General features: G+C 39.7%; 1 protein-coding gene across 5 annotated transcripts in view; it reads right to left on the reverse strand.

Moving 5' to 3' along the window:
* Positions 1–20,064, reverse strand: part of MARK3 (microtubule affinity regulating kinase 3) — a 68,314-nt gene that overhangs the window by 25,397 nt on the left and 22,853 nt on the right. For all 5 annotated transcript variants that reach the window (XM_053366452.1, XM_053366248.1, XM_053366531.1 and 2 more), the window contains 7 exons: positions 17,552–17,600; positions 11,693–11,758; positions 6,507–6,577; positions 4,953–5,009; positions 3,019–3,255; positions 2,775–2,894; positions 214–313 (listed from right to left, as the gene is read on the reverse strand). In XM_053366452.1, the coding sequence (XP_053222427.1) occupies positions 214–313; positions 2,775–2,894; positions 3,019–3,255; positions 4,953–5,009; positions 6,507–6,577; positions 11,693–11,758; positions 17,552–17,600 (700 nt within the window). The remainder of the gene's footprint in view (positions 1–213; positions 314–2,774; positions 2,895–3,018; positions 3,256–4,952; positions 5,010–6,506; positions 6,578–11,692; positions 11,759–17,551; positions 17,601–20,064) is intronic.

A 20,064-nucleotide genomic window follows, 5' to 3' on the forward strand; every position in this document is an offset into this window, starting at 1 on the left:
AAGTTTTCTTAAATATACAATGTTTTACTAGCTTGAGCAGTCATACAAAATTACCACTTAATAACGGAACAAATTTAACACCTTGCGATGGGAGACATCGTTAGTCAAGATCTAAATTTGAGCATTTAAGCAAGCAATAAGCAAGCTGAGCCACAATCCACACCATTTGTCATTATTAAGTATGTATGCTGGTGATCTTCATCCTCTGCTTACCTATTCTCTTCTGGTCCGAGATGTCTAGCTCTGGTTCAACAAAAGGCTTAAGTTCATCGTCCTCATGCCCTGCATTGATCCATCTGTCCTTCATAATTTGCTGCAAAGATAGGTTTTGCATGAGTATTACCAGTAACAAAGATCTGTAGTCAAGGCCAAAGCTTAAGATTTTTTGAGCTGCTTAAATGAAGGCAAATAAACTACTTTGTATGAAAAAGACACCTACCTTTTACACCCCTTATTTACTCTGCCTCTACCAAAGGGGGGGGTTGTTTGTTAAAACCCCTCTAATATAATTTTTCTCATATTATGGTTGTGTTGACTGAGTATGTGATGCTTGGTGGTGTTCAGGATAACTGTCTTGAACAGCTGGTAGAGAGGTTAAATCTGATTACTTCACAGGTAGGAGCTGCTGGCTGGAGAGAGCTTGATTGTGGATGAGTGTTTGGGTGAAAAGTGTGAGGTTTTATTGGGGCTGGTGGAGTCCTGGATTAAGTTTGGTTTTAGCCTCACGGTGTTAGGCTGTCAGTGGCCTAGTGTGGTTTCTTGTATATGTACTTGAGAGATTGTTAGGACTGGTACCCGTTAAGTCTGTGTGCTGTGCCTGGGTAACAGTGTAAGTGGATGTGTATGTGCAGGCTGACTGAGGAACAGGTGTGCTAGCAGATGTGGAATTCATGTGGATACTGAGTGGAATCCCGTGTTACAGACTTTGAAGTTTCATATACTGCATTTTGTTTTTATTGGGTTTGTACTCAAATGTAGCGCTACAGTGATCAATGCAAAGATTTCACCTTGTGCAACGGAAGGTTCTCTGCTCCCTCTGCACATGCCTAAATCTGTTCTGGGGGTTGCTCCAACCCCCCAGAGAAGATTGGGAACAACACAGGAAGCATGTGTACGGTGGCAGGAGAGGCCACAGAAGTGCTCTTGCAAGAATTTAGTTTAATACTGGCCAACATTTCACATTTCTTTTTTTCCTTTTTAAAAAATTCATTTGAAAACCGATTTGTTTTCTGATGAAGAGCAGTATGCAAAAATATGATTTTTTTTTAAAGGATAACTAAGCGAATAACAAGTGCTGTGTAAGCCGTCCTATTTGCGGTCAGTGTGGGCAAAAACAACTCTAGGGGACATCTGAGGATGGAGGGGAGTGCTCCACTGGGACCAGGACTAGGAAGAGTGCTCAAAAAAATTAAAACGTAAAAATGTTTAACAAAAGAAGCCATAGATGAGAAAACACACACTAGAAGGAGTAACATGTTTAAAGCATTTCTATACCTAATACTAAATATTACTAACTTAATATTAGCTATTATTCAGTCAATAGCCCGTACTAAACTGTTCTTCATCTTAATAACCTGGCTTTAAAGGATATGGCTTTTATTCAACCACTTGATATGATGCTTTGTATGTGAGTCACCATGGGTGGACTAGGCCCCAAACGTGGCATATAAAAACTTTTAATTAATAAAATTTATTCTCTCAAATATAAACATATGTATGTGGGTTAAACTACAGAGCCTAGGGCTTGCCGATCAGAAGGTTGGAGGTTCGAATCCCCACGACAGGGTGAGCTCCCGTTGCTCTGCCCCAGCTCCTGCCAACCTAGCAGTACGAAAGCACATCAAAGTGCAAGTAGATAAATCGGTACCGCTCCAGCGGGAAGGTAAACGGCATTTCCGTGCGCTGCTCTGGTTCGCCAGAAGCGGCTTAGTCATGCTGGCCACATGACCCGGAAGCTGTACGCCGGCTCCCTCGCCCAATAAAGCGAGATGAGAGCCGCAACCCCCGAGTCGGTCACGACTGGACCTAATGGTCAGGGGTCCCTTTACCTTTATATATAATTTTGGTAATAAAAGGCAGCATCAGAAATCCCAGAATGTGGTTGGTAGCCAAAACGTCAATTCATAAAGTGTGTACTGATACCGACGTATATTTCATGATCTGCTAATGAAAGAGAGAAAGTGGGACTTCCAAGTTCTGCTTAACGTGAAGAACGCCCTCTAGGTGGAGCACCACACCTCCATAACAATCACAGCAGCTTCAAGTTGCCCCAAGAGGAGAGATCATGAGTCATTACAATATCCTGACTTCTATCCAATTGAAGAGTAGCATGACGTGCTTCTTCAGTACAATACAATGGGATGATGCTACGAACACTTCCATTTAGACCAATGGCAATGTCAAGGTAGCTTTTGTGGGGGGGTTTCAGCAAGTCACTGTATGACCACCGCAGATGAGGCTTAATGCACTTGGAATGAAGTATTCCACAAGGTAATGGCACCATTTCCCTGCAATTCCAAAATGTACCGTTCTTTCATCCGGGGGAAACCATTAGAGAGGACCAAGAGTAAATAAGTCATCTGTAAAAGGCATAACTATCCCTATTATGTCCCTCACAAACCCCTAATTGTACACTGCTTAGAAATTACTGTATAAAGTGGCGTATAATTTATTTAAAACAACAACAACAATTTTAAAATTCAAAATGTGTAAATTCCTTTCAATGAAGCAGGAGGGGAGAAACAATATTATAATGGTGAGGAAGATAATACTACCTCAAGAGTGCCTCTTTTAGTTGGGTTTAGCACCAGGAAACGTTTCAGTAGGTTTTCACAGTCCGTTGACATGTAGAATGGAATCCTGTATTTCCCTCTCAGCACTCTTTCTCTCAGTTCCTTTAATCAAACACACACCAAATAGGAAATTACAGGTGTGGTATTAAGTATTGCCATAAAAAAAATGACAGTACAGGAACTCCCCATCCTCCTCCCACCCTTTAAGCATAAATTAGGTGTGTACCTTTAGATTCTGCCCATCAAAAGGCAGAGAACCGCTCACAAGAGTGTAAAGAATGACGCCTAAGCTCCAAACATCTACTTCAGGTCCATCATACTTCTTGCCTTGGAAGAGTTCCGGAGCAGCATATGGAGGACTGCCACAAAATGTGTCCAGTTTATTTCCAACTGTAAACTCATTGCTAAAACCAAAATCGGCTATTTTAATGTTCATGTCTGCATCAAGCAACAGATTTTCAGCCTGGAGGGGAACAACAGAGTAAGACGTGAGATTTCCCTCCCTGGAAACGAACAGTTTCTTCTAGTCTAAGTCCTTCAAGATCCAATTCATATAGTCGGGCATATTAGCATGTGTCTTAAAGAGTTTGCTGATTTGCTCACTTACATTAACTACAGCCAGCTTTTCAGAAGAGACTAAAAAAAATTGTTTTGTTTATAACAGATCCTTCTCTTTAGTAAGGAACCCAGTTTATTGTAATATAGTAAGCAGAGCTCTTTTTCTTTTTTTAAGTAGAAAATTGACAGTGAGTTATAAAAAATTGTTATAGACAGTTCAACCTGCTCCAGTTGTGGAAACTGGGTTTACTGTTCATGATGGCAAAGGTGTTCAGCAGTGGGGAGGAAACTAAATGTGTAGGGCAGACAGAAGTGATGGAGGCATTCGGCAGTGAAACAGCCAAGGCAACTTTTGAAAAGCAACCTTTGAAAAAGGGAAGGGGAGCTATGAGAGGCTACGCTCACATATTTAACCAGTGCAGGTTCTGGTGGATTTGGGGTGCCTTTAAACGATTCTATTCTATTCTATTGGGAATTTGGTTAAATTGGTTGGAAGTGGCGCCTGTCCTCCCTCATTTTGATCAATCTGTGATAATTTTGATTAGTTTTTAGATTTGTATCATTGGGTGTGTTTTACGAGTTTTCCTTGCAACCTGTTCTTGGGATTGATTTTAATGAAAAGTGGGTTCAAACTGGTTCAAATATACAAATAAACTGATTTTGTGATACACCAAGAACGGGTGCAAGCCCCAAAGAAGGTGGAGCTCTGAACCAAGGGAAGTAAGCAACTAACATAATCCCATGAAATGGGGGTTCATCTCAGGGCGGTTCACAACATAAAATATAAAATACAAAATTAAAATTAAAAAGACAACCAAATAATCCCCCCTTCCACAACACATTTTAAAAGGGCATTAGAAGTCAATCAGCCAAAGGCCAGGGAGAAGAGGGATGTTCTGGCCTGACACCTAACGATACGTAACGAAGGCGCCAGGCAAGCCTCCCTGGGGAGAGCATTCCACAAGCAGGGAGCTACTGCAGAAAAGGCCTGTTCTCGTGCTGCCACTCTCTGGACCTCTCATGGAGGAGGCACACAAAGAAGGGACTCAGAAGATGATCACAGGGTCTGGGTAGGTTCATATGGAGAGAGGCGGTCCTTGCAGTCCTGAGTCATTCTATGTCATTTTAAATGTGTTTCTGGCAGGAGGGTTATTGATTTGTTTTTTTGTTTTTATTATGTATTTTATGTTCTCATTTTGCATTTTTATGTCGTGAACTGCCCTGTGATCTTCAGAAGAAGGGCAGTGTACAAATTTAATTAATAATAATAATAATTCTCTCTTTTACCATGACCCATGCAAACCTGAAAGTGAGAATTGAGCTAGCAAAATCTGTACTTACAGCAGAGCCTATTTACTACCAGAAATCATTTCTACTTCTCAAACTATTACCCTCAGCCTTCATAATATACTAGCCTGCAGTAACTAACATGGTAGGTATTTTACTCTTCACATGCCAACTAGTAGTCAAAATTCATCACAGAAATTCATCCTTTACTTTTCCAGTAAAGAACAAGGAAAATTGGTATTAATCTGGGAACAGAACAGAGTATAAAAATATTTAATAATGTTCAAATACAAAATCTTGTGTTTCTCTTCTTACCTTGAGATCTCTGTGAACAATATGCTTTTGGTGGCAATACTGCACTGCAGATACTATCTGGATAGAAAACAGGCTCAATTATATAAAGTGACATATATCAGACAAACAGTATTGCAATAATAGGTTTTAGTAGGAGTTGCTAAAATTGGGAAGCAATTATAAAGTCAATATAATGCCCATTATGAGTAACAAAATTACCAAAAGCTCCAAGCCTAAGCACACTTAATTGTGGGTAACTCTTACTGAAATCAATAAGAATTATTCAAAAAAGTGCATTTAGGATAAGAGTCAAAGTGACAATTGAAGGCAAGCCTATTACTTACTTAGGCTACTGTTACCCTTCAAGCAGATTGTTATGGTTTCTCTGTATGGTAAACAAGATTAACAGTCAGTCAGACAGTATGCGACAAGTTATAGACATCTTATAAGTGATGCTTATGAAAATCCCTAAGATTTTTCCAGCTCTTACCGTTGACTCAAAACATGGCATGCCCTATTGCTTAACTGCAGCACTCAATTATCGCCCATTTCCATGCATATGCCAAAACTCCGCTATGCAACTTGAAGATATTATAAGAGTGCCGCCAGACACAAACAGAATGAAAGGTAAATTTCACCAAGAAATTTCACTAAATCAGAAGCCTGTTCTCAACATCAGGGTTCAGAACACACATAATGACACAGACAAGCAAGTTAACATCCTGACAGCTAATCTCACAAGAATCTCAAATCTCTTTAAGAAAAGGTTCATTTCTAACTGTAACAGGTATCTCTTCTGCTTCCAACTGTCTGAGTAATAGATCAAAAGTTAAGCTACTTTCCCTCTGCGCTTTCACAGCAGATTGGTTTGCAAGATGAACAGTGAGAATCACAACAGAGAATAGGAGCAGGGGGCGGATGAAAAGAGGAACAGCAGACTTGCAGTTTGAAACAGGAGGAACTCAAATCAAGGACAAGCTGTTCTGCAGCCAATACTTGCTTTCTTTGAGCAGTTTCCAATTCATGACCCTTTATTCCACTGCAAACTTGTTATAAAAAATGTCTTCAGACATAACACCAAATCATGGCTTGGCACTATGTGAATTACCCTCGTTTTCATGTGCCTACCGTTACACAGTCTGATTAAATTGCTTCCTTTTCTGCAAACCATAGTCTGTTGTTACATACTAGCCAGCAAACTATGGTTTGTGCTTGCCCTCGAAACCAAGATTGAGACTAAAGTTTAGCACCTCTATCTTAACACCTTTACTTGGAGTTTATCCTTATTGATTTCAATGCAACTTACTTCCCAGGAAGTGTGTGTGTGTCACAATAAAATAGTCAAGGGCTTCATTTTCATACACACACTGAAAAATGTAGGAGCGACTTCCCTGTAGTGATAGATAATCCAATGTGGCTTTAGTATGAATGTGAAAGTATTTGCTGATTGGGCCAATTTTGCTAGTATTTCCCAACATCAACACTCCCTCCAGGAGGGAGAGCAATCACTGACTGGGGAAAATGTCAATTAACTTAAAACATTTAAAAGTCTAGTACAGAATAGTCCATACATACCTGTCTAAATTTAGCTCTTGCTTCCTTTTCCTTCATTCTTCCATGTGCAACTAGATAGTCAAACACCTCCCCTGTAATTGAGATATATGAATGGTGAAATCTTTTGAGCATTTAAGTAATAAGTAATTTATTTCTGACTGTGACAATTGGATTTTCACGTTCTGGAGAATTCGAAAGTCTGCCATATTTTTGTGACTTTTAGGCTGGCCCTAATGACAATATTACCCAACTGTGAACAACAGAACCTTAATAGCAGCAGCAGTTTGAGGGGAAACAAAACATACAAAAATTTGGGGGGGGAAATTGGTGTGTGCATGAACACATGATATATGCAAATTACAAGATTAACATAGCTGCCAAGTTTTGAAATTTTAATCAAGTAGTCAACAGAGTAGCATGTGTTTTTACAGGGAAGAAAAACATTATCTTATTAAAATCTTGTTTGACAGGGAGGGCTTCCTTACTGCTTGATGATTTGTAGGAACAAACATATGATAAATATTATTACTTTCAGAAAGAATTTTTAAAAAGCTTTTATCAGTGACACACAACCATCACACATTCTATTTCTAAGGCTTTTAATTAATGAAACCAGTCAGAGGAACCAATTAAAAATACATGCTAAAAGACTACAGTCACAGTACACAGTAAGTGATTCATTCCGAATCAGACAACCAAGGCAGGAAATTCTCAGACAGTGATATTAGATGTAGCCCCTGACAACTCACCCTGCAGGCTTGTCTTTCAGCATCTCTGCAGAATGATTTTAGCTCTTTTGCAATAGTGACGTGGCATGGGAATTAGATATAACACTACACTGGTTCCATCCACACACCTATAATGCTCATGGAAGATATAACTCTGTGCCAGCATTTCAATCTCTTCATGTGATTTAAATGGGTATAATCAAAACAGTGTAAACTGGGGTTGTGGTAGAAATGGGAATTTGGTGTACTTTGGCATACAAACAACTTATAAGACCATTTGTGAATATAAGCCCTTTCACAGATTCTATGCTCAACTGTTTACTTACTTACTTACTAAATAAATAATTGTATGCTGCCATTTGTCCGAAAAGCACAAGCAGTTCACAAACAAAAATCCAAAATGAGAACACAAGAATACATAATAAAACAAAAACAAACTAATAACTCTGACTCCCACACACATTTAAAAGGATACAGAATGTTAATTAGCCCAAAGCCTAGTTGAATAGGCATGTTTCACCCGGTATCTCTCTCTCTCTCTGTGTGTGTGTGTGTGTGTGTGTGTGAGAGAGAGAGAGAGAGAGAGAGAGAGAGAGAGAGAGAGAAGGCACCAGGAGAGAGCCACTGCAGAAAAGGCCCATTCTCATTTTGCCACCCTCCAATCTCTCATGGGGTAGGCACACAAAGAGGGACCCTCCAATGATGATCACAAGATCTGGGTCAGTTCATTTGGGGAGAGGCGGACATTGAGGTATTGTGGTCCTGAACCATTTAAGGCTTTATAGGTCAAAACCAGCACTTTGAATTGGGCCCAGAAACTAATTGGCAGCCAGGCAAGTATCTGTATGATCTGCTCAAACCTTTATTATACCATAATAAAAGACAAAAGTGGTAAGGACCTAACAGAAGCCGAAGACATCACGAAGAGGTGGCAAGAATACACAGAGGAATTATACCAGAAAGATATGGATGTCTCATACACCCCAGGCAGTGTGGTTGCTGACCTTGAGCCAGACATCCTGGAGAGTGAAGTCAAATGGGCCTTAAAAGCACTGCTAATAACAAGGCCAGTGGAAGTGATGATATTCCAGCTGAACTATTTAAAATTTTAAAAGATGATGCTGTTAAGGTGCTGCACTCAATATGCCAGCAAGTTTGGAAAACTCAGCAGTGGCCAGAGGATTGGAGAAGATCAGTCTACATCCCAATCCCAAAGAAGGGCAGTGCCAAATAATGCTCCAACTACACTCATTTCACATGCTAGCAAGGTTATGCTTAAAATTCTACAAGGCAGGCTTAAGCAGTATGTGGACCAAGAACTCCCAGAAGTGCAAGCTGGATGTTGAAGGGGCAGAGGAATCAGAGACCAAATTGCAAGCATGCGCTGGATTCTGGAAAAAGCTAGAGAGTTCCAGAAAAACATCTACTTCTGCTTCATTGACTATGACTGTGTTGACCACAGCAAACTATGGCAAGTTCTTAAAGAAATGAGGGTGCCTGATCACCTCATCTGTCTCCCTGCTTATTTAACTTATATGCAGAATTCATCATGAGAAAGGCTGGGCTGGATGAATCCCAAGCTGGAATTAAGATTGCCGGAAGAAATATCAACAGCCTCAGATATGCAGATGACAACCTTGATGGCAGAAAGCGAGGAGGAATTAAAGAACCTTTTAATGAGGGTGAAAGAGGAGAGTGCAAAATATGGTCTGAAGCTCAACATAAAAAAACACTAAGATCATGGCCACTGGTCCCATCACCTCCTGGGAAGAAATGGAGGCAGTGAGAGATTTTACTTTCTTGGGCTCCATGATCACTGCAGATGGTGACAGCAGCCATGAAATTAAAATACGCCTGCTTCTTGGGAGAAAAGCAATGACAAACCTAGAAAGCATCTTAAAAAGCAGAGACATCACCTTGCCAACAAAGGTCCGTATAGTTAAAGCTATGGTTTTCCCAGGAGTGATGTATGGAAGTGAGAGCTGGACCAGAAAGAAGGCTGATCGCCAAAGAATTGATGTTTTTGAATTATGGTGTTGGAGGAGACTCTTGAGAGTCCCAGGGACTGCAAGAAGATCAAACCTATCCATTCTTAAGGAAATCAGCCCTGAGTGCTCACTGGAAGGACAGGTCCTGAAGCTGAGGCTCCAATACTTTGGCCACCTCATGAGAAGAGAAGACTCCCTGGAAAAGACCCTGATGTTGGGAAAGATGGAGGGCATAAGGAGAAGGGGACAGAGGACGAGATGGCTGGACAGTGTTCTCGAAGCTACCAACTTGAGTTTGACCAAGCTGCGGGAGGCAGTGGAAGACAGGAATGCCTGGCGTGCTCTGGTCCATAGGGTCACGAAGAGTCGGACACGACTAAACGACTAAACAACAACATGCTCAAACCACCTTGCCCCTGTGAGCAACCTGGCCACCAAATTCTGCACCAGCTGAAGTTTCTGAACCGTCTTCAGAGGCAGCCCTATGTATACTGCATTGCAGTAATCTAACCTAGAGGTTACCAGAGCAGAGACAACAGAGATTAGGCTATCCCTTTCCAGGTAGGGGTGCAACTGGGCCACCAGCGGAAGCTGATGGAAAGCATTCTGCACCACTGAGGCTACCGGACCCGTAAGTGACAGCATAGGAATCTGAAGCACCCCGAAGCTGCGAACCCACTCCTTCAGAGGGAGTGTAACCTGATCGAGAGCAGGCAGCATATGATTATTATTATTAATTTGATATGATAAAAAATAATTGTACCATTTATACTCTGCTTATATCATCACATGATTTTATCATTTACACTCAGTTTTTGCATCATGTATCAAATAACTGTTTGTTCACAAATAATTCAGAACAAAATGTAAAACAACCAACACAGCAAATGTAAAAACAAGCTAATTTTAAAAACTGTAATTTCGGCATGACTAAAACAAAACTTAAGCAGAGCATAAAGCACTTTTAAAACAGGTTTTCAAAACCCATCTAGACACAAGAAAAGAAGGGGCCTGATGGATTTCCCCCAGACAGCAATAATATTCCTCAGTTTTGACACCATAACGAAGAACACACTCTTTCTCTCTCTTGTCCATCCTTCCTCCTCTAAAGCTGACCTCATGACGTATGCAGGTTCCTATAGAGGCCAACTTTGGGATAATTTGTTCCCAGGTCATTAAATATTTTAAAGGTCTGCAACAACACTTGAGTCCAGAAACAAGCACCAATGTAGCTGGTAAAAGATTGGAGGTAAACGGTCTGATCTCGTCAGTATTCTAGCAGCACATTTTGGACCAAGTGCAGTTTCTCCAATGGTTTTTAAAAGGTCTTTGGATTGTTTCATGCAATGAGATCTCACTATTTAGTCTAGTTCCATCAAACTGAGGGGGCAGCAGTTTGCACACCTATTCACTACCTAATTCCTCTCCAGTGCCAAAGGTAAGTCAAAATTGCCTTTAAAAATTACAGAGATGGCATGAATCTGGCCTGGGAAAGGCTAACAGTTCCAGGCTTCCCTAGATGCCAAAAGGCCTGCTTTGAATCAACAGTGAAATGATGCACAAAAGCTTTACTTGTTTTTTCCCTCTCTTTTGGGGGGAGGGGAAAGAGAGAAACTCTATGTCAAGTTTCTTTAACTCACAATCCACTGAGCTAAATACAGTCCATCAGCCATAGCCCACCTCCCATTTTGCTGTGGCAAAAATAGTACAATTGTTAAGCACTTGGAAGGTCACAACATATGGCTAGAGGGCTGTGTTTGGCTCGGTAGGTCACGTTGTGCAGCAGTGCTCTGCATTTTCTGTTCCCTTAAAACCTTTGTATTTTTCACCTGGTTGTTTTAAAGTGCTAGCCTCTACTTTACACTGATACATGCATCCAGGGAACATAAAGGGATCTTGATTTGTTTTCCCTTTCATATTGTTTAATTATGCAACGGTGAAAGAAATGCTGAAAAAATATATATTGACATCAACATGTCTGCAGATGGTAAAGTTAGCACTATGGTCCGTGTAGTTTTGCATATGTATATTATTTTTTTGGAAAATGTATACCTTATGTTAAAAGAAAACTGATACATCTGGCTTCAATGTGGAACACTTTGTGTTGCTTTATTTTGTACACCACTCTGAGGGCCTTCCAGCTTATAAAACATGAACACACACACACACACACACACACACACACACACACACACTTAGACTGAGAAAAGCAAATCAATAGTAGTACAAGTGTCCACTGAAGGTACAAGGCAACTAACTGGAATTTTTGGAGTCTGACCGTATGACTAACTTACTGCTTCAAGATAACAACAAGGGCAGTAAGCTCTTACTGAAGTCTGCAAATATTTACATGCTCTTACATTTATTATGCAGAGAGTATAAGTGGTGGTTTTGAAATGTTATTATTATTTTTCCCAAACATAAACATTATATATAGTTTATCACTTGATTTTTAAAAATCCTATCTGGTTTGAAATAGTTTTGTACTTACCTCCACTTGCATACTCCATGATTAAGTAGAGCGTTTTTTCGGTTTCAATTACCTCGAATAATTTAACTGGAAGAGACAAGAACTGATTTAGAGATTAACATCAGTCTTACCTATATAGACAATATTTGTTACTGGACTTCAGTTTTATTTACCATTTCAAATAGTGACCTTAAACACCATGGGGAGGCAGGGTCAATACATATTTTTAATCTATTTTTCCCTGCGAGGCACATGAACATTACACACTGGTGCCTTATAGACACTCAGGTCAAGTGTCTACCAAATATCCTTTTACTGGAACAGCTAAAGGCTGAACATGCAAAACATGTTCTCTGCCACAATCTCTCCTCAAGCTGAAGCCCTGAGTCACAACCCAGAGAACTGTTTGCCTAGCGTTGCAATATACAACAAAGCTTTTGATTTCCCCCTTGAGCAACTCAGACCCCAAACCGCATGATAAGCCGCAACAGAAACATAGGGGGATTTTAAAGCAGTATATAGTAAGGAGTAAGTATTAAAATAGAAATACCAGAAGCAGCAATGAACATCAACCTAAGGGGAGCTCCCTGGACTGCTGCTGTAAGTATTTGCTATGTATTTGTTGATGCAGGACTAATTTTGCAGTATTGAGACCACTTACAAAATCAATGAAGCAGGTCCTCTAAGTGCTTTCAGGAAGCATCAATTGATTGTGTTTTAGAAAACCGACAAATCACATTTTTCCTAGGCACACACATCAAAGACTAATGCAGAAACATCCTGCTTTTTCATATGACTATCTACACTAGACATTAAAGTAATAGTATTTAAGAACTGAAGAATAAAAAAAAAACCAGCTCTTCAAATGTAACTGGATAAAGGCATAAAATAACCATATCTGATAAATAATTATTTAGTAACAGAATCTGAAATAAGCCATTTACATCATCTATGAAACTACCAGACCTGCTCCCAAAGTATTATACTTATAAGGCAAGTAATATATTTCTTCACTAGGAAATAGTTTGCTTCGTGTATGATAAGCATAGCTTGGTTGTTCCCAGGACATTGCTTCTGAAAAGTTTACCAGAAAGTGCCACTTGTTTCAAAGGGCGCAACGTTTAGGGAAAGGGCTGCAGCCTGGCAATCACACATCTGTTTTCCATTCAGAAAGTCAGTGCTGGGAGAGAGATTCCAGTCTGGAGAGCCACTTATCAGTCTGTGTACACAAATACTGGGCTAGATGGACCAATGGTTTGACTCAGTATAAAGCAGATTCTCATGTTCCTATGGTTGTGATAATCCAGCACTCAATTATGTAATAACATAATATAAGACAAGAGCTCGTTGTCGCTAATATTTTAAAAATTATTTCCAATTGCCAATCATTTTCTTACAGAACACAAAGAACTATGAAGAAGCTCTCAGCTTCATAATACATGCATACATCATTATTCAATTATTCATGCTAGGGTATGATTTGTGCTTAAATCCTAAGTGGTGGGTATTTATAGATTGAGTTGGATGAAAAGTGCTCATCTAGCTGTTGGAAGAGATTTATGGGAATAGCTACATTGACTTTCAGTGTTACAGTAGAGCCACTAATCACTTCCAAGTCCTATCTTGACATCACCCTTTTAAAGTTAGCACTGTTATCTTTGGATCGCATTTATATATATATTTAAAATTCCCATGCTTATCAATCCGAAATTCCCTCTACAAACCTGATAATGCAGAAACTGATAGTAAATTACACTTCATACTGTAAATGTCAAACCACTGTGTGGAGACTCAAGAATTAGCTTCAATCTTCTCGTTGCCACGTCACAATATGCACAGCTTAATTACTTCCTGCTTTGATCAACCATAGTTAGTCACTGGCAACATTCAGACGTAACACTAGAACATAGTTTAGCATGACATGAACAAGACTAGCCTTCTTCCCCAGTCTCGTGTGTTCCCTATAATACCTCAAGAACTGCCTCTCCCCATCTGAACCAATCCAGACCAGGCAAGCTAAGCAGTTGGCTCCTTACCTCTCTCGCCCTGACATAGCCACTGTGATCCACACGATGGTCACCTCCAGAATGGATTACTGTAACTTGCTCTACGTGGGGCTGCCCTTGAGACTGACCCAGAAACTACGGGGTCCTTGCTGCAAGATCACATTCGCCTGGTGTTATACCAGCTGCACTGGCTCCCGGTGGAGTATAGGATCAGGTTTAAGGTGCTGGTTTTAACCTTCAAAGCCCTATATGGCCTAGGACCCTTGTACCTACGGGACTGCCTCTCCTGGTATGTCCCACAGAGGAACTTACGGTATTCAAACAAAAACATCTTGAAGGTCCCAGGCCACAGAGAGGTTAGGCTGGCCTCAACCAGAGCCAGGGCTTTTTCGGCTGTAGCTCCGATCTGGTGGAACGCTCTGTCACAAGAGACTAGGGCCCTGCGGGACTTGACATCTTTCCGCAGGGCCTGCAAGACAGAGCTGTTTCACCAGGCCTTTGGCCAGGGCACAGCCTGACTCCCTCCTTTGCAATCCTCACAGAACTTCTAGCCCAATGGTTGCCATTAATTTGATTGGAATTAATTTTATAATGAAATTATTTTAGAATGTTTTATTGTTTTACTGTTGTTAGCGGCTCTGGGCCCAGCTTCGGCTGGGGAGGGTGGGATATAAATAAAATTATTATTATTATTATTATTATTATTATTATTATTATTATTAGTCTGAGGCTCTTCTTTGTGTGCTTCCTCCATGAGGTCCAGAGGGCCTTTCTGTGGTGGCTCCCCACTTGTTTAATGCTCTGCTCAGGGAGGCTCACTTGGCACCTTCATTAAATATCTTTAGATGCTAGGCGAAAATATTCCTCTTCCCCTAGATCAGGAGTTCCCCAAGACACTCCATTGTTTTTCTCTTTCTCCGATTGACAGGGATCCCGCGATCAACAGCGATCGTATGGGGATTGACCTGTTGATCACGGTCGACTGGTTGGACATCCCTGTCCTAGACCTTTGACAAATTAATGAAGAAGAAGAAGAGTTTGGATTTGATATCCCGCCTTTCACTCCCTTTAAGGAGTCTCAAAGCGGCTAACATTCTCCTTTCCCTTCCTCCCCCACAACAAACACTCTGTGAGGTGAGTGGGGCTGAGAGACTTCAGAGAAGTGTGACTAGCCCAAGGTCACCCAGCAGCTGCATGTGGAGGAGCGGAGACACGAACCCGGTTCCCCAGATTACGAGACTACTGCTCTTAACCACTACACCACACTGGCTCTTTTAAACTGTGGGGGGTGGTATTGTTCGTTTGTTATTATGGTATGTATTTTTGTGTTTTTATATTGTAAACTGCCCTGTGATCCTCCTATGAAAGGTAGTATAGAAATTGAATTCATCATCATCATCATCCACTGGGAAGAGCTGGGATCATGGTTTGTCACTAACTATAAGAAGTTTAATAAGAAAGGTCCATAGCCCTTGTTCTGAAGAAGGAATATTTTGAAACTGAGCAGAATTACTGATAAACCATGACACAAAGAAATCCTGTTTAAGGGAAACCAAATGTAAAAGCATTCAAGCTCCTCATACTTGCTATGCAAGGGGAGCAACTAGATAGAGAAAGCCTGCAAGAAGGCCAAGCTCATTCACTTTGCGCTCAACTGCCGTTTCAATGCAACATCTGAATGCAGCCAATTGTGTCTAAAAGTGGCAAATTATTGCAAACCAAGATGATCTGAAGGCGGCTGTCTATTTTTGTTTTTAATTAGATTTTTAATTAGTTGTCCCCTCACATACATACACGTAAAGTAATAACAGGCATCTTGGAGAAATAGGATAGCGTTATGTGAAGACAGTCAAAAGCATTTAAAAAAACAGAACTCTTTCAAACCATTACAGTATAGTCTTAGAGGATTCCAGAAGTTTAATGTGATCGGTATTGACTGGACTACAGATTTAATCTAAAAACAGTTATTTCCTGGCAGTTGAAGATTAGCTTCCTCTTTATTTTCTTCTCCCTGATGAATAGGTGTCAAAGCTACAAAGCCTACCCAATGTACACAGCAGAATCTAAGCAATGTTAATTGGAAGAGATCTTGGCTACTTCTGAATGCTAGATGCAGGTAGCACAATTAAATCACTATTGCAAAAGATATGTTTGCTTCAATTTTAGATACAGCATGTGAATGTGTCCCTGGGTTCTGCATGAACTATAAATGCTAACAAGTTCCGATACTAGTTTTCTATACTGTACTGCATATTAAGTCTGAACTTTGTATCAAGAATATCGAACTGCATAGGAATGGAATTCCCTCAGAAACCACACTTATAAATGACAGTATCAATTACCACTTATTTTTACACTGAGCTTAATTTTAGGTTGACTTGAATTTTCATAGTAAATGTGATAGAGGTATTGGGGATTATGTAGAAGCTGTCAGAGAAACCTGAGTCGACTGGAGATTTAAAGTGCTGAGTCAGGGAATAGCTGAATCTCTTATTTAGGAGACATGGGATTTATCTTATAAGCTTAGAAACATGTTTGAGCAACAGCATGCATCTCTTTAAGCTCTGACTATCACCATTCTCTTCAGGAAAAGCAAAAGGGAACTTCAAAACTGGAATGTATCTTTAAACCAATATACCCCTTAATACTACAAAATTAAGTAAAATATTGTAATTTAATGTTCCTCTTTAACATTCTCCCGAATAAGACATCTGGAACATCAACTGGACTGGGTTTGTTGCCCAAAAATGTCCTCTGAGAGGAAGCTGCTGGACTTATTGTGCCCAAATATGTGGCAATGGATAGCCAATGGATAGGCGTTCAACTAGGACAGGCTGGCTAGTAACCATGCAAACAACTGCCTCTATTTCTTGAGTTATCAAGAACCAACTTGTTATTCAGGCTCTCTGCTTATGGTACACTATATCCTGAGGGTTCATATGATGAATACATTATTTTGCCTAGCAGCAAGGGAGAGGCATTCAATGAAGGCAAGTTTAAGCAACAAGTGATGGGCTTTACTGTTGTACATTAATTTACGACTTCTATAGAAAGCAACAAGCAAATAAACTAAATAAATACTACATAGATGTTGTTGTGATCAAGTCCATCTTGCCAGCTGGGTTTTTGATTTCCCCCCTCTTTTTAATTGGACATGAGGAGTTTCTTGCACAACTTTGTGGAAAGGTGGGATTTGCAAAAGCAGTTTGAATGTGGCACAGTGCGGGACAGCCACTGAAATCTTGTATTGTGTACAAAAGCCCCATAGGCTGAAGAGACATAACGTATTTTTTAAAATAATTTTTTAAAAAGCCATTAATTTCAGTTGGAGGACACTCAAATATAAATTTAGAGCAACACCTCTGTGATTGACATGTACATGTATGGCATAATAGAAACAGAAGCCTTCACACATTCTGTGCACATGGGGTAACGTGTAAGTAATACACAAAGCTAGTTAAGTTCACCTAAAGCAAAAACATGAACCCCGTCAAAAATTACTGGGATAATGGAAAACCTTCATATTCTCTCTATCTCTGAGGGATGCATCAAAACTAGCACTAGCAGAGTTGTACTGAGACAGGGACACACCTACTTCCTCCATCCCCTGCCTACCCCCAAAATCTTCTTCAGTCGGTCCCCCATCCTTCAGAGCTGAATTTTGAGGGTGAGCAGGGCACCGCATGAGAGAGGAGAGATTTCTGTTCCACTAGCACACATCTCTTATACTAGTGGAATGGGAGCATTGGATGCCGCCCATATTTTATAAACACACACATACTTTTAGTTAATTAACTAATGAATATATATTTATAAATATAGTTATTCCCACTTCTCAGCCCTCAAAAGTAAAAGCCTTTAACACATGCCTTACCTATATTGGGATGGTTTAAAATCTTCATTATCCTCACTTCCCTGAACAGCTGGAACGGAGAGAAAAAAATACAACCGTTTATGATTTTAAAAAATCAGCCGTTTCTTTTCATTTTAAAGGGTGTATAATCACATTTTAGGAACTTGGAAAAGGGTTCTTATATTTGAAAAAGGTTTAAGAAACACACCAGCAAAAAGCAAGCCACACATATTGGGACACAAAGCTGTAACAAGCTGATGCTAAAGACATTTCAGAAGGACATTCAAGCTTCTTTGCATGTCTTCTTAATCTGAACTCTAGAAATACTTTAGTGCTCCAAGTGCCAAAGGATGAACATTCCAGGAATAATTATACAGTTTGATATGTATCTGGAATCTGTCCAGTTCTGGGTCAAAATAAAATGTTTACCTCAAAAGGTTTCACAATGATTTTTGTGACTGTGCCAACAAGCTAGCACAAGTATCTAATAAGAATAGTGGGCAGACGCGAAGGAGAAATTTCATTGCTGTAAAGCTTTCCTAGTGGTGACATCCAAGGTATAGAAGAATGGCCCAGTTTGCAGTGTTCAAATGAGACTGTATGATCTGTGTATGTCTGAATAAAACCCACAGGTCTTGCTAATTAATTAAGACAACTCCCAAAAATTTAGTTGCTTATGCTCTAAACAAGGGCTGTGCAATTCCTTCCCACAAATACTGCTTTTTTAAAAAAAACAGGTTGTAATAAAACCTCCCAGAACACTACAGATTTAACAGTGCAGCTCAAGACCTCTAACAGTAATCTGCTTTTTCATATTGCAAGATAAACAAAAAGCAATCATAAGAGTTGGCAGCGGATTAAGTCAAATGTCAGCTGTATGGGGCACTTCCTGGGATACCTGGCAGATGTAAGGGATTTAAAATATATATACTATATTAAAACTTCTCTTTTTCAAAGTCTGAGATAACATTGAATAAAAATTCCCAAATTCCTCATGTATATATTTAGCAAATTGCTCCATCTATTCCTGAGACTGATGGTAGCCAATCACTCAGAGGGCAACATCACAAAAGGATTCCTTTGGGGTTTAAAATTATATGAAGGAGGAGGAGAAAACTCTGTTCCTCTTGAGTTTCCAGAGATGCCTACACAGAAGAAATAGTGGGACCTACAAGTTTATCCATCTGTCGTTCCTTTCCTTTCCTTTGTGTATAAAAAGTCTATTATTGCATTATGTTGCTAGGCCATTTGCCTTATACTAAACGCACATTCATTAATTAGCAAATCTGAATCCATGTTTAAATATTTTTAGTTCTTGCCTCACAAACAATGCAACTTCCATTGAAGCATTGACAAATAAAGTGCATGATAGACAGCACGTATAATTGGGAGGGTGTGGGTGTCCAGCTTTTGAAGGCTCCCCAAGAATGAAAAGTCTGGTTCCTATGAAGTGCAGTAATCTTGCAATTCTCTGCAAAGGAGTGTTCTGCTCTCACATCCTTTCAAGAAACCCAGGATTCCAGATGGCTGGTACTCTCAAGCATTTTCTTGATTATTTTCTAAAAGCTGCCCTTAATGCTAAAGGAGGGAGAGCAATCAAGTGGTTTTGTATTAAACCAACGACTCTCCTTAGAGATATATAGATTTTTTTTAATGAATATTTATTAGATTTTCCAATTTTATATAAACACATAAAGAAAAAGAAAAAGAAAAATATTAAAAACAATTCAGTTTCAGTAACATTTTTTCAATCACATGTTTCTTTGACTTCCTCATACCTCCCCTTCTTGTTCTCTAATTCAATTTGTTTATTCAGCAAATCCTATTCTCTTAGCATTCCTTTTAGAATATCACCTTATTTTCCACTCACCTTTTTTCTTTTTTTTTAAAATTTCATAACAAAAGCAATTATAATCCCCATTATCTTTATCATAACAGCTAGAGACCATCAAAGTTCAATCCAACATCTTTTCAAAATTCATTAATTTTATAATATTTCTGTAGATATTCCTTAAATTTCTTCCAATCTTCTTCTGCTGACTTTTCTCCCTGGTCGCGGATTCTGCCGGTCATTTCTGCCAGTCCCATATAGTCAATCAGCTTCATCTGCCATTCTTCCAGAGTGGGTAAATCTTGAGTCTTCCAGTACTTTGCTATGAGTATTCTTGCTGCCGTTGTAGCATACATAAAAAACGTTCTGTCCTTCTTTGGCACCAAATGGCCGACTATGCCCAAGAGAAAAGCCTCTGGTTTTTTCAGGAAAGTGTACTTAAATATCTTTTTCATTTCATTATAAATCATTTCCCAGAAGGCCTTAATCTTTGGGCATGTCCACCAAAGGTGAAAGAATGAACCTTCAACCTCCTTACACTTCCAGCATTTATTTTCGGGCAAGTGATATATTTTTGCAAGCTTGACTGGGGTCATGTACCACCTGTATATCATTTTCATAATATTTTCTCTTAAGGCATTACATGCCGTGAATTTCATACCTGTGGTCCATAACTGTTCCCAATCAGCAAACATAATGTTAT

Source organism: Podarcis raffonei, chromosome 1 (genome assembly GCF_027172205.1).
Source record: "Podarcis raffonei isolate rPodRaf1 chromosome 1, rPodRaf1.pri, whole genome shotgun sequence".
Taxonomy (NCBI): Eukaryota; Metazoa; Chordata; class Lepidosauria; order Squamata; family Lacertidae; genus Podarcis; species Podarcis raffonei.